This window comes from Petaurus breviceps, unplaced genomic scaffold (genome assembly GCF_028583685.1).
Source record: "Petaurus breviceps papuanus isolate PSGF00001 unplaced genomic scaffold, PetGlider_PUasm1.0 151, whole genome shotgun sequence".
Classification (NCBI taxonomy): Eukaryota; Metazoa; Chordata; class Mammalia; order Diprotodontia; family Petauridae; genus Petaurus; species Petaurus breviceps.
In genome coordinates this window covers 33,432,977-33,446,144 of record NW_027185712.1, presented here as the reverse complement: position 1 = coordinate 33,446,144, position 13,168 = coordinate 33,432,977, and the positions used below count along the sequence as shown (strand labels likewise).

Genomic DNA, 13,168 nt, shown 5'->3' with positions numbered 1-13,168 from the left:
TCCACCTAAATTACACTGTATTTATATTGTTATACATTTTGAATGTATCCATAAAATTATAGCCTTAGAGCTGGAAGGATACCAATGATTCTCAGCTCCTCATTTTACAGATGAGGAAAGTGAGACTTAGAAGTTATGTGACTTGCCCATGTAGTCTCTTTCTCTAGACCAGGGGTGGGGAAACTGCAGCCTCAAGGCCACATATGACCTTCTAGTTCCTCAGGTGTGGCCTTTGGACTGAGTCCAAGCTTTTGTAAAAGGCCCTACACTTGGGGGTGGCTAAGTAGTGAATAGAGCACCGGTCCTGGAGTCAGGAGGACCTGAGTTCAAATCCAGCCTCAGACACTTAACACAAAAACTAGCTGTGTGAACTTGGACAAGTTACTTAACCCTAATTGCTCTCCAAAAAGGAAAAAAAAAAGGCCCTACGTCTGAGGACCCTCACTGCTGCAGGTTGCCCACTCTTTCCTGCTCTAGCCTAGGAGCACTTTGGGAGCAGCAACTGTTTCAATTATTTTTTCTTTTTACATCTCTAGCACCTAGCACAGAGCCTTTAATTCAGCAGTCACTAAAAGTATATTCTTCTTATTTTTTTGTAAGGACCATGATGTCAGTATTTTCCTGACTGAACCTGTATGCAAATCTAGATCTGATGCGTTGCTCACAAGTTATTGTTGGAAGTGTTTTTTAGCATCCCTTTGGTTACATGTATAGAAGTGGTATTTTAAATATGAACTTCCATAACTTCTGAATGCAAATGTCCCTATTTAGGAAAAAAAAAACAACCCAGAAACAAAAATACACTGAAAATCTTACTGGTTTCTCAGTTTGCACCAAAATCCTATCTATACGTAGTTCTGTCCTGGCCACCAAACTGCATTATATTATACTATTAAGCTATCCAAATCTTACTGGGGCTTCTAGTCTAGAAATTCTTTTCTTTGGTGACCTTGCAGAATTCCCCGATGACCTTTTATAGTTCTTCTTGGCCAAAGAACTGTATGAAAAGTTCGGGAAACAATACACAGTGGGTATATTTCTCAATACGGCCTCTTCTGTAACCCTATTCCATGAAACAATTTGATGTAATCCAGGATTCCCTTCAAAAGGGAAAAATAATTGAGCTATCTCTCCAGACTTTCTAGGGCATCTTTGATTCTGGATCATTCTGTTTTATTATACATTGCATTCATTATAATTTTACTACATAGATAGATATGCAGCGATCTCTCTTTTTATCTTCAGAGGGAAATGAGAGAGAATGAGAGAAATGTTTGTTTCTTTCTCATCTTAATACCCCATTTTTAAAATCGGGGAAACCCCAGATTTCCCTTCCCCTGTCCTATTTCCTTGTCCAGTCTCTCAAGGACAGGGCTGATGAAAGAGAGGATCTGGGTATTACTGCTCCACCCAAATAGTTCAGTCTTGGGTTGGGGATGGAGAATCTTTGTCTACATTGCCCAGGGCTGGGGGTGGTCTGAGTATAGGGATAGTGTCTCTGGCCTAGAGTGGCATGATCCACTTTCAGCCCCTCATTGAAGTGAGCTCACTTTTCTTTGTAAAGTCTGCCTCTCATTAATTGTTAATTGCCATACTCGGAACATTCCTCTTCCAAATAGCATATAAACCATGAGCCTGCTTCCATGATTGTCTTTGGCATTAGAGACCATTTATTAAAAATGCTGGCATTATTAATAAAATGACTAATTACCTAGAAATTATGTCTCTTGAATTTTTTAAAATGTTACATAAGCATTTATTAATCTCCTAGTATGTACCTGGCTTTGTACTAAACACTTTTTAAAAAAATATAATATTTAATCTTTACAACAGGTCTGTCAGGTGAGTGCTTTTATGGTCCCTAATTAACAATTACATAATCTGAGACAGAGATAAAATGACTTGCCCAGGTTCACACAGCTAATAAGCATCTGGCACTGAATTTGAACTCAGGTCTTCCTGGCCCCACGCCCAACTCTACCCACTGCAACATAGCTGCATATCTGATTTCTTTTCCAAAAGTAGCGTATTAGTTGAGTTCTGCTTCATTTGACTAACTAGTAGTTATTTGTCATTACATAAATGGAACTTTTTGTATAACTTCTATTGTTTTGATTTCTTTTTTCATCTAACAATGATTTCATTCCCTGAATACTAGTTATTTTCTGTTCCTTAAGGACTATTCAGTTACAATGTAGGTGTGAATGGTGAATGTCATTTATCACATGAACATTTTAAAGAGATGTACTTATTTGGATCCTATTTACATTTCTGATAGAAGAAAACTCTAATGAAGGCTGCCTGCTGCAATGTTTATATTTCTGGGGCAATAGTTTGGATTCGGTTCTGATGTAATATGTCCTTGCTTTGGGGGAAAATCACTTGTTTAGCATTCAATTACTCCAAATATTTTTAATTAACTGGGCAATGCAATTGAAGCAATATTTATTTGGCTGGGATTTTTTTCCCCTATTAAAGAATGCATTTGTCTTTTTTTCCCTTAAGACAGCACACATAAGTAATGTGATTTTAAGTTTTGGAAATTGAATTTCAGCTAAAGTAAAGTGATGCCATTTTCACAGGGTGATCTGCTTAATTAGACTGGGAATGATCTTGGTAGCTGTGATAGAATAGTTAATCCTTTCAGGAAAGGAGTCATGTTGACTCATAAATATGCTGAGTCAGGAAATGGTAGACTTGTAATGTCTTGGGAGCTAAAGAATAATTTGTTGAAAGGGAACCCTTTGGGGGGTATAAGAATTACATTCTCCTATGAATGACTAGTTTCATATCTTTCTCCCTTTCTCTCTTTTTTTTTGCAATGAAGTTAGTTTGTATTGTCTTATTGTAAAACATGTTAGCCAAAACAGCATAACTTATTTTTATCATAATAATAGCTAAAACATAACACATTTTTAGGTTTGCAGTGTGCTTTGCACAAATGATCTCATTTAATTCACATAGGTCAGTGCCCTTATTATTCTCATTATATAGAGGAAGAAACAGTGCATGTATATGGAAATATTTGCATTGGGATCTCTCCAAACTTATACTCCCCATGCTCTAGTATGCTGCATTGAATACTGAAACTGCATATTATCATGGACCACTACTAAGATTCATTTTCCTTAGGAGGTATTTCTGTTGCAAACTTGGTCAGTATCTCTCTGTCGTCTCTCTCTCTTTCTCTCTGTCTCTCTCTTTCTCTCTCTCATTCTCTTTCCTTCTCACATACACAGCTGCCTATATCACATATATACACTATATATATATAGTATATATGTACATATATATGTACATGTATATACACATACATATATTTCTCTATTAATCTCCTTCAAGGTCCCAGGTAAAAGTTCACCTGATCATTGCTACTGCTTTTTATATTTATGTCAGGCATAGCATTGATAATTTATTGTGAATTGAATGATACCCTCTCTCATGACATTAATGATAACTAATAAGAAGCTCAATCGGTGTCATTTGTATTGTTGGTGCATAAGCATATGCCCAGATGTGTAGGGCAGAGGGAGGTAAAATGTAAAATGTAGGCTGCTTGTTTTGAGTCATGCTGAGAAGACAATAATTATTTCATTTATCTAACTTAGACTGACTCCTCCAGGAGGTCCGATGTAGTAGATTAGGGTCTATTACTTTAATTTCATTCGTCTTCAGAGGTAGCTGTGAAGACATTCTATCTACTTATGCAGATCTGCAATGGTTCTCAAGTTTTAAGTCCTCAGAGTTGCTCGAGGATAATGGGAGGTTAAATGATTTGACCAGAGTCATTTGACCAGAGTCAATCAACCAGAGTGTCAGAGGTGGGATTTAAGCACAAGCCACTTTGACCTATAGACTTACAAACATGGAACCTGGGAATTATTATCATTGATTAATTCTGGTGGATCACTCCTTTAAGCTGCCTTTGACCCAGAATTGAGTCACTGAATAAAGTCATTTGGGCCCTGAAAATGATCTTTCCCATAGTAGAACTTTATTGTATCTAGACTATAGGTTGGAAATTTTATTAGATATTTTTTAAGTCAGTCGGGTGAAACTGATTGGATTTTTTGATGAATGCCTTTAACTTCCGGGTTATCAGAATTCCAACTTTCATCAGGGTTGAGACAGATTCTTTTTTAACTCCTGTCATTATTTTTGTGATTGATTCTGTGCTGGCCTCTGGCTAAATACTTAATACATTTCAATTATAATAATAGACGGGAATTTCCATGGTGCTTTAAAGTTTGTAATGCACTTCATATATGTTATTTTATTTGGTCCTCACAACGACTCTGTTAGTTAGGTGCAATTATTAGCCCAGTTTTGCAGGTGAGGAAACTGAGTCTCAGGGAGGTTAGGATAAGGGAGGGAGGTTAAATGATTTGTAAGGGTCACACAGCTAGAGTCTGAGGCAGGATTCAAACTGTCTGACTCCAGGTTCAGTAGTCTATCCTCTGTATCACCCAGCTACTCCTAGAAAAGAGGGGAATGGGGAATTCTGTCACCTGTGCTCACATTGTGCCTCCTTTTAGAGGGTTCTGGCATAAAAATACAATAGGTTTTCCTTATATTTGAGCATCCTCTTTTAGTCTTGGTACTTCCTTAAAAGTACTGTTAAATAGTTACTTTACTTGTACAATTTCAGGAAGCTTAGAGAATGTTCACATTGTATCTGAGTCTCCCATTCCTGGAATTTTCTCCCTCTTCACTTCTTATTCCTGCATTTATATAGCACCTACTATGTGCTAGCCTACTTCCTGACTTTACAGTATTTGCAAACACTTTACAAGTATTATCTTATTTGATAAAACAACCATGGGTGGTAGAGGCTGTTATTGTCCTCATTTTATTAATGTATCATATGAGAGTGTTGGGTACCTTCCAGCTCTAATTCCTCTAAATCTATAGTTTTGAAATACATAGTAAGCACATGACCCAGAACATCAATATAGAAATAGACACATTCTGCATACTTTCTCCCTATTTCAGAAATCATAATTTTGAAACTGATGATTTGGATATTTCCATCTGACCACCCACCAAGCAGCTGGATTCCATTGTTTTGTTTCCTTTTTTATAATTTGTCTTTTTTTTCTGTTGTGTTTTTCAGGCACTTCCCACAGATGAATGGAAGAAGAGCTTCCTGTTAAAAGTGACCAGTAGCAAGGACCTCATGACCACCATGGAGGGAACTTACTTCATCATCTGGCTGGTTACAAGTCTGGGATTGTTGGGAGTCATACAGCCAATGACAGCAGATGATACTCAGTGTCAGAGAGCTGAGCACCCAGTTATTACCTATAAAGGTAAGGAAGCAAGCATGTGATAGCAAAAAAGTGTTGGTTTTTTCTTCTTTTTAAGATATGAATATGTCTTTTAAAGGAGACACACACTTAAAAATGAAAACTAGTTCTCTCTTCTTGGGCACAATTTCAAAACCTGCTTAGATTACAAGTGAAAATGTAATTCTTATCCCCTTCATCTAAGAGTTATCCTGAGCTGTCATTTGTCAGAATAAATGGTTCCCATTCAATAATGAGGTATGGCATTTTGAGAGGAAACCCTCAGTCCTCACCCTATTGACCACTTGCTAGTTTTTCTGTAGTCTTTTCTTTTATTGTATATGTCATGAGTCCTTCACTCAGAAATTTTTAAAAAGTGACACTAAAGCTAAAAATAAATCCTGTTTTGATGTTTCTCAGCATGTAGCCTTATCACAAAGCCAAATCCCATGTACATGTGTCACAGCAACCTATGCCACTGGGGCAGATGCCTGTCTTTACTGACTTGAGTGATTTTCAGACAAGTGCAGCATATTGGCAGCCCCTTAAATCTGTCGTGTAAATAGCTGAACAAGGGACTGCTTTTATGCTCTTTGGGAGTTCTTATAGGACACAAGTAGTAAGGAACATTGATCAGGGAGAAAGAAAGCTAAACTGAATCTTTGTACAAACTTTTTTTTTTGACCTGCATGCTTTCCCCTTATTTTCGTTGTTTTTGTTGAATTATTTTAATAATTTCTGACACCATTTGGGGTTTTCTTGGCAAAGATACTGATGTGGTCTGCCATTCCTTCTCCAGCTCATTTTATAGATGAAAAAATTGAAACAAAAAAGTTAAGTGTCCAAGACTGTAATTGGACTCATGAACATGAGTCTTCCTGATTCCAAGCCTAGTACCAGCTCTATCTGTGCTACATAGCTGCCCTACTTTCCCCTTATGCCCACCCCCAATAGGGTGCATGGGTAGCATTTTGCATAACTGATTACTTCTATAATTTTGTGAGTGTTTCAAGTGACATTGGCATAAATGTAAGCACGTCTTCAAGATTTTATTAAAGTTATTTTGTTTCAGAAAGGATGCTGGCCTCCATTTGTTTTTCAGAATAGAAGGAGGATTCACAAATGCTTGTTTCTGTCCAGCAGAGTTCACTGACCAACAAAATCTAAGAACCTACTTTATTTATAAGGTTACTCTCTAGACTTGCCTTGAATCCCGGATATTTATTCTGTTTTGTGCACTAGTTGCTAAAACACCCTGACATATTATGGATTCACACTTTGGTCCTATCCATGTCTTCCCTTGATGTCAGTTCCAATAGACAGGAAAAAAAAAATAGTGACCCTTTGAAGCAACACGTTTCATAGCAAGCTTACTCAGTCTCATAGCCATATCCAAAATTAGTTTTAAATGTTTAATGCTTACTTAGGGCAATCATGCTTTATTTGGCCTTTGTTTGTTTATTGATTAAAGTTTACCCAGCATGCTGGCTATTTAGGGAGAGATCCAGTTATAGAAAGGTTATAGGGAGATAGTTTTCAATGACTTGTTTTAGAAAAACAACTTTATACTATTCATTTTAACCTGACAATTATCATTCTTACTCAGCTAAGTCTTCCTACAAAAAACAATTTTGAGAACTTTTAGAAGTATGACTCATTTTGTATTCCCCTTCCCTTTGCTTTTTTGTATCTAAAGGACTTTCAATGCCTTAAGACTCCCTATCATCATCTTGTACTGCTCAATATTTTTAGGAATAATGAAAAGCTTGCAAGGGTTCTTGTAAACCTCTCGGCATTGCTCTAGGTCAAGGATTATACCTGAAGCAATTTTTGGTGGCCTTCTACCATTCCTGTACTATATTTTGTCTCTCTCTTTTTTCTTTGCTCTTTCTACCCACTCCCTTTTGATCTTTATTTATCTCTACATTCAGGCCTCCCTTAGCCTCCTTCTTCTTGCTTAGATTTCACACCTTCACCTTTGTACCACTCAGAAGCTAAGGAGAATCTAGCTTCTACTCCCAAAATGCAAAGCAAGGGAAAACCTGAGTATAGATGAAATTTGGTTCCACTCCCCCACCAAAGTCTGTTAATGTAATCACAAAAGCTAATGGGTTGCTAACAGAGATAGCAAGGTGTTACTATGTTAATGAGGAGAAAAATTTACATACTATTTTTCCATTATCTAGTGTGTTCTCTCTAATAGAATTGGAAAGGGAACAGTTGAATTAACTGTGCTCTGTATCTCACTATACAGTTACTTTAAATTCACTCACTCTTCTCACTCTATCTCTGAGATGCTATGTTTATTTGTAGTAGAATATACTCTGGGGTTAAAGGGGTGGGAAGGATGCTATATTGTAGCTACTGTTCCTTATTCCTGTGTAAAAATGGTAAAGACATTTGCTTTGAGCTACTTGTGTCTACTGTACTGTCTGACTATTAAGGGCAAACTCACTGGGGAGGGGTGGGTGAGCTATAGTTTCATGAGTATGTAGAGCTGATGGTAGATACCCCTTTGAAACCTATTCTACCTCTTAGCCTCCCTCCCCACCAATCTGCAAACCTGTGATTCCTGAGGTTGCCACAGAAGAAGATTAAGATAAATGCACTTGAATAAAACTTTAAAGATATTATCAGTCATTTATTTAGTTTTTGTCTAGCTCTACTATATTGTAATTTCCTATAGTGTACTCCATAGTTTGGGACAATCGATATTTAAATGCCCTATAACCTATTAAGAATAATGATTGGGGCGGCTAGGTGGCACAGTGAATAGAGCACTGGCCCTGGAGTCAGGAGGAACTGAGTTCCAATCCTGCCTCAGACACTTGACACACTTACTAGCCATGTAACTTTGGGAAAGTCACTTAACCCCAATTGCCCTCCAAAAAGCAAAAAGAAAAAGCAAAAAAGAAAAAAAAAGAATAATGATTTAGAATTCTGTCTGTCCAATAATTTTTCTCAAGTATTCTACTGTTCCCATCATTTCTCTGTTTATTCTGGACTAAATGTTCAAATAGATTTTTATAATAGCTTCTGTGATGGAAGATCACATTGTCAAGAGGGGCTGAAACTTATTTCTCATAAAAGTATTTTTGAATAAAAAATAAATTTTACTTTTACATGTTAATGTTAGAATAATGGTTTAATGCAATTACAACAATATATTTGTAGATAATTGTGCAAGGTAATTTTATATATGCATGTTTGGAGCATATTTCTTTAAGATTCTAAAGCTTGTCAAATATACTGAATATATCTTCAACTATCTCAGAAGGATATATGTCAGTTTTAGTTGAATTACTTGGGGGAAAAGTTATCAAAACCACATAGAAATATACTTTAATCTGAATTATTTGTCCTTATACAATTTCATGAACTTGATTGAATTATTTTAATAATTTTTATAGCAATCCCACAGTGAGGAAAATGATTGGATTCATTACAGTTATGGAGACTTTAAGATATGGGTGTTTTCAGAAAACAGAGTTGGAGAGTAGTAATTGGAATGTATTCCTTCAAACTTGAGATAAGAATCTCTGCTACTTGTGTAGATTAAGAATTTTCTTCACACTTTTTTTTAACTTAAAAAAATTTGAAAACCGTGTTTTTCTAGATAATTTTTCAAAACTTCAGAGCAGTTAAATAAAGATTTATGGTTTAATATACCTGTTAGAGAATAATAAAACTAAAAACATTTATTCATTGTTCATTTGATGAATTTGTTCTCAATTCCTTGTTTTGAAAAAAAATACAACCATTTTATGCCCTTATTGATTTTTTGAAAGATGAAAGGACAGAGAATCCTTGTATGTCAATATACAGGTTAAACAAAAAGATGGATGACTCTCTGAGCCAAGTGAGAGTGATTTATTGAATTTTTGAAAATTATCAGTACTTTTGTTTGAGTATTACTCTTCAATTTTGATGTTATCACAATGAAATAATTTACCAGACTGGACAAGAATGCTTTTTGTGATATTTAAATACATGTTTTGGGGGATGGGGCATACATAGTATTTTCAAAGTTAAGTTGAGATATTTTATAAACCAAGTACTCAGAAATCTTTACATATGGTATTAAAATATCTTTCTAATTTTTTTTCTTAAGAGTTTGTTGGAAATAATGATTTAATTTAGTTGGCAATATTCTATTATATTTTCATTCATTGTCTTTAAAACGTTTTGCAATCCAAATATGCACAATTAGTTAATTCTAATGAATCCTGTCTTCAAAGAGAAAAATACTATTGTTTTATCTTACATATGAAGAAAACAACAACTACAACAACTGATATTGTCTCATTTTAGACAGAGACAGAACTAATAAAGTCCAGTAAGGACTGAAATTCATTGCTTTATATTTTTTCCTGTATATTTATTATGTTCTTGACTTCAGTTCTAATTGAAACAGTAGCTAGTGATAACATTACATTTTGTATTCACAGATTAGGCCAATTTTAACAGTTTATATTGTTTATTTAAATTAAATTGCTCTTTCTCCCTAAAAAGCAATTAATATTTCTTAACTTTACCTAGATTACATACTCATATGATCAACATCTCTTAAATAATTGAAATCTATATTCTTTGAAAATCATTCTTTCTCTTCTGTGGAAGGACAAAAAAAAGAACATAGATCCAAATTTTGGGAGGAAGAATTCTCTCTATATATTTCTTTTTAATTTACCTCAGTTGAAGTCCTCTAAAGTTTAATCCATATATAGTGGTAGAAGTATTATTATTATTATTATAATCATAAGCACAACTAAATTTGTCATTTCATATAGATATAGTAATCTTGTATAGGAACATGTTTTCTTCCAGATCTAGATATTTTAAAGCAGTAGTGGTTAGTTGACCACATATATATATATATATATATATATATATATATATATATATATATATATATGATATTTCTGGGAAACATGCTTAATAGTAAACCTTCATTAAATACATTTAATAAAGTGAGAACTTGGTACAATGAATAGATAATAAGGTGAAGGGAGGGAAGGAGAGAGACCAATAACCATATTTCCTCTTCTCTTTTCTTTACAATTTCTTTCAATCTGACTTTTCTGTCTGCTGCTCTAATGAAACTGCTTTATTAATAGTTACCCATTTCCTCTGAGACTTCTCTGTTTTTTAATAAACTTACCCCCTATAGAATGCTATATAAATTAACTCTAGACTAAAGAACTTCATTTATCTTTTGCTTCTCTTTGCCTTGTCACTTGACCCTACATGAGATTGTTTAACATGACACCCTGCCTTTGGGATGGACCATTTTAGCTACCTTGTGCTCAGAGATGTCATATTCTCTTAACTATCATAAGACTATTTCTCTCCAAATGGAGAATTTTTTGTCTTTTTCCTGAATATTTAAAGTTCTCCACAGTTCTAACCATGACTGCCATCACTTTTCTATCAATTAGGTACCAAAGACTTTCAATTCTATCCTGTATCCATTTTTCCTTATTATTATTATCATTTATTCTTCCCCTGAAAAAAATTTCATTACCCCTTACCAGAATTATAACATGCTCAAAATAATTCTTCCTACCGTTAATGTCTTCCTCCTTAATCAATCCTTAAAATTGTTAGATTGGCTTTCCATATGAATAAATCTGGTCATGCCTCTGCTCAAAATATTTTCAATGTTTATATAGACTCCTTTGTTCAACTTTCAAAACCCATTATATATTTTTCTATCTTACTTTTACAACTTTCTGCTATATATTTCCTTCTCTGTTTCTTCAAGTACATCCCAAGCTTTCTCCCCTCTAACTTTGTTCACACTGCTCTAAATTCTTGGAATGTGCTCATAGGTTGATTAATAAAAACAAGAATATTATAAGCATCCCCTCAAATGATATTTCATGCAGAGTTTTCAGATACATCTTCCAAGGTCTCACCAGTACCACAGAATGAAGGAAGAAATATTCTTCTTCAGCTACCTTGACTATAAAAATCCTCATTTGATATTTCTGTTACCACCCCTCCCTTCCCCAGAGACGTCCTTACAAGAGAAAGAAGTAGTGAATACATATAAATGTTTTTATGTGCCACATATATATGTAGAGGCATGTCAGCTAAGGAGAGAGTGCTGGGCCTGAAGTCAAGAAGAGCTGAGTTCAAATCCAACTTTAGATACTTATTAGCTGTGTGATCCTGGGAAAATCACTTAATCTCTTTCTGCCTCGTTTTCCTCATCTGTAAAATGAGGATTACAAAAGCACCTCACTGTCTGGGTTTCCATAATAATAAAATGAAGTGATATTGTATAAAGCAATTTTTAATATTCTAGATAAATGCTAGCTATTATTATTATAATTACTATGACAATGATGCATACAATGCATGCATATATGCTAGGGGCTAGGCTGTACCAGTTTTCCATAAGATTTCTGAATGGAGGATAGATTGGACTGGGTAGGGACTTGAGGCAGGCAGACCCACCAAAGGCTTTGGAATAGTCCAGGCATGATGTGATGAGACCCTGTACTAGAGTGATGGCAGTGTCAAAGGAGAGAAAGGAGCGTATATAAGAGATATTACAAAGATGAAGTTGACAGACCTTGGCAAGAGATTGGAAATAGGGGATGAGAAATAGTGAACAGTCCAGGATGATGCATAGGTTATGAGCCTGAGAGACTGGGAGGATATTGTTGCCCTCTAAAGTAAGATACACATGGGAATAGATATCCCAGAGATAGATGAACATGGTAGCCAATAAAAATTTCTCAGAAAAGTAAAAGCCATAGTACTACACAAAGAAAAAAAATGAAATAAATAAGGGGGATCCAGAGGCTATTATGTTCAATGATCTTGTCATCATACTACAGAAGAAAGATGCATGGTAGAATCTCAAATTATATTCCTGGATAAAATACAGTAAAAAAAAAAAGGGAGGATGCCTTTGATTTAGGAACTGGTTTCACTTTTCCATCTTTACTTCAAGATATCATTTACTGTATTGATTGCTTAGAAACAAGGTTAGATTCATATCCTTCTTCATTCTTAACACCTGCTTCTTCCTACTAAAAAAAAAAGTTAAAAACAATACATGAGGCAATATTTATTTCAGGCCAAGCTATGCAGTGGAATTTAGACATTATTTTTTTTGTGTTCAATAGCCACTTAGTTAGAATTAGTTTTCTGTGATCTATTTTGTATGTGACTTTATGTACATTTCATTTGTATTTGTTCTGGAAGGTAGGAGCAGTTCATAATAGAGCATTCTGTGTGTTAGGAATGCCTCCTGAAGGTTGACTGAATAATTGTTCAGAGGATGACATATGAGTTCTTACCATTAGTTGAAACCTCATGACCTTACATTTCAGCATCTAATATGAATGTAGCGGAAAGGACATTGACTCTCCACTTAGGTGACTTGTGTTTGGATTCTGCCTCTTCTGCTTACTACCTGTGAAGACTTGGGCAAATCACTTTAGCTCCCTATGAGTGTCAATTTCTTCATTGGTAAAATGAGGGATTTGGACTAGATATGCAGTAGGAAGGGCATCTTTATCTGGGCTGAGCTGGTCCTTTTAAGGGGGAAAAGGAGTCTTTCTTATAATTATCATTGGTTTGAGTTCCTTGCTGTCTGATGATGAGTCCCAGTCTATGGGGGAGGCAAGTAATACTCAAGGACTTAAGGGAATTCCCACTGTTTTGAGGGGTATTGATCCCTGTGGCCATTGCCTTGGTTATTATAAGAGGCAAAGGGGTTTTATTAGAATTGAGTTCTTGTTTTAGTGCACTTATGTTTTTAAGTGTCTCATTGCATTCTAATCTTGCTCCTGAATTGGACTAGCAACTGCTAGACCCAACCTGGAATCAGATGACCTCAGAGGATCTTCCCCTAGTTCCAACATTCT

The 13,168-nt window shown here is 35.3% G+C and overlaps 1 protein-coding gene across 2 annotated transcripts in view; it reads left to right on the top strand.

Moving 5' to 3' along the window:
* The window catches only part of SEMA5A (semaphorin 5A), a 679,502-nt gene that overhangs the window by 199,672 nt on the left and 466,662 nt on the right, over positions 1–13,168 (top strand). For both annotated transcript variants that reach the window (XM_069077034.1, XM_069077023.1), the window contains one exon: positions 5,114–5,309. In XM_069077034.1, the coding sequence (XP_068933135.1) occupies positions 5,177–5,309 (133 nt within the window). In that variant the 5' untranslated portion in view covers positions 5,114–5,176. The remainder of the gene's footprint in view (positions 1–5,113; positions 5,310–13,168) is intronic.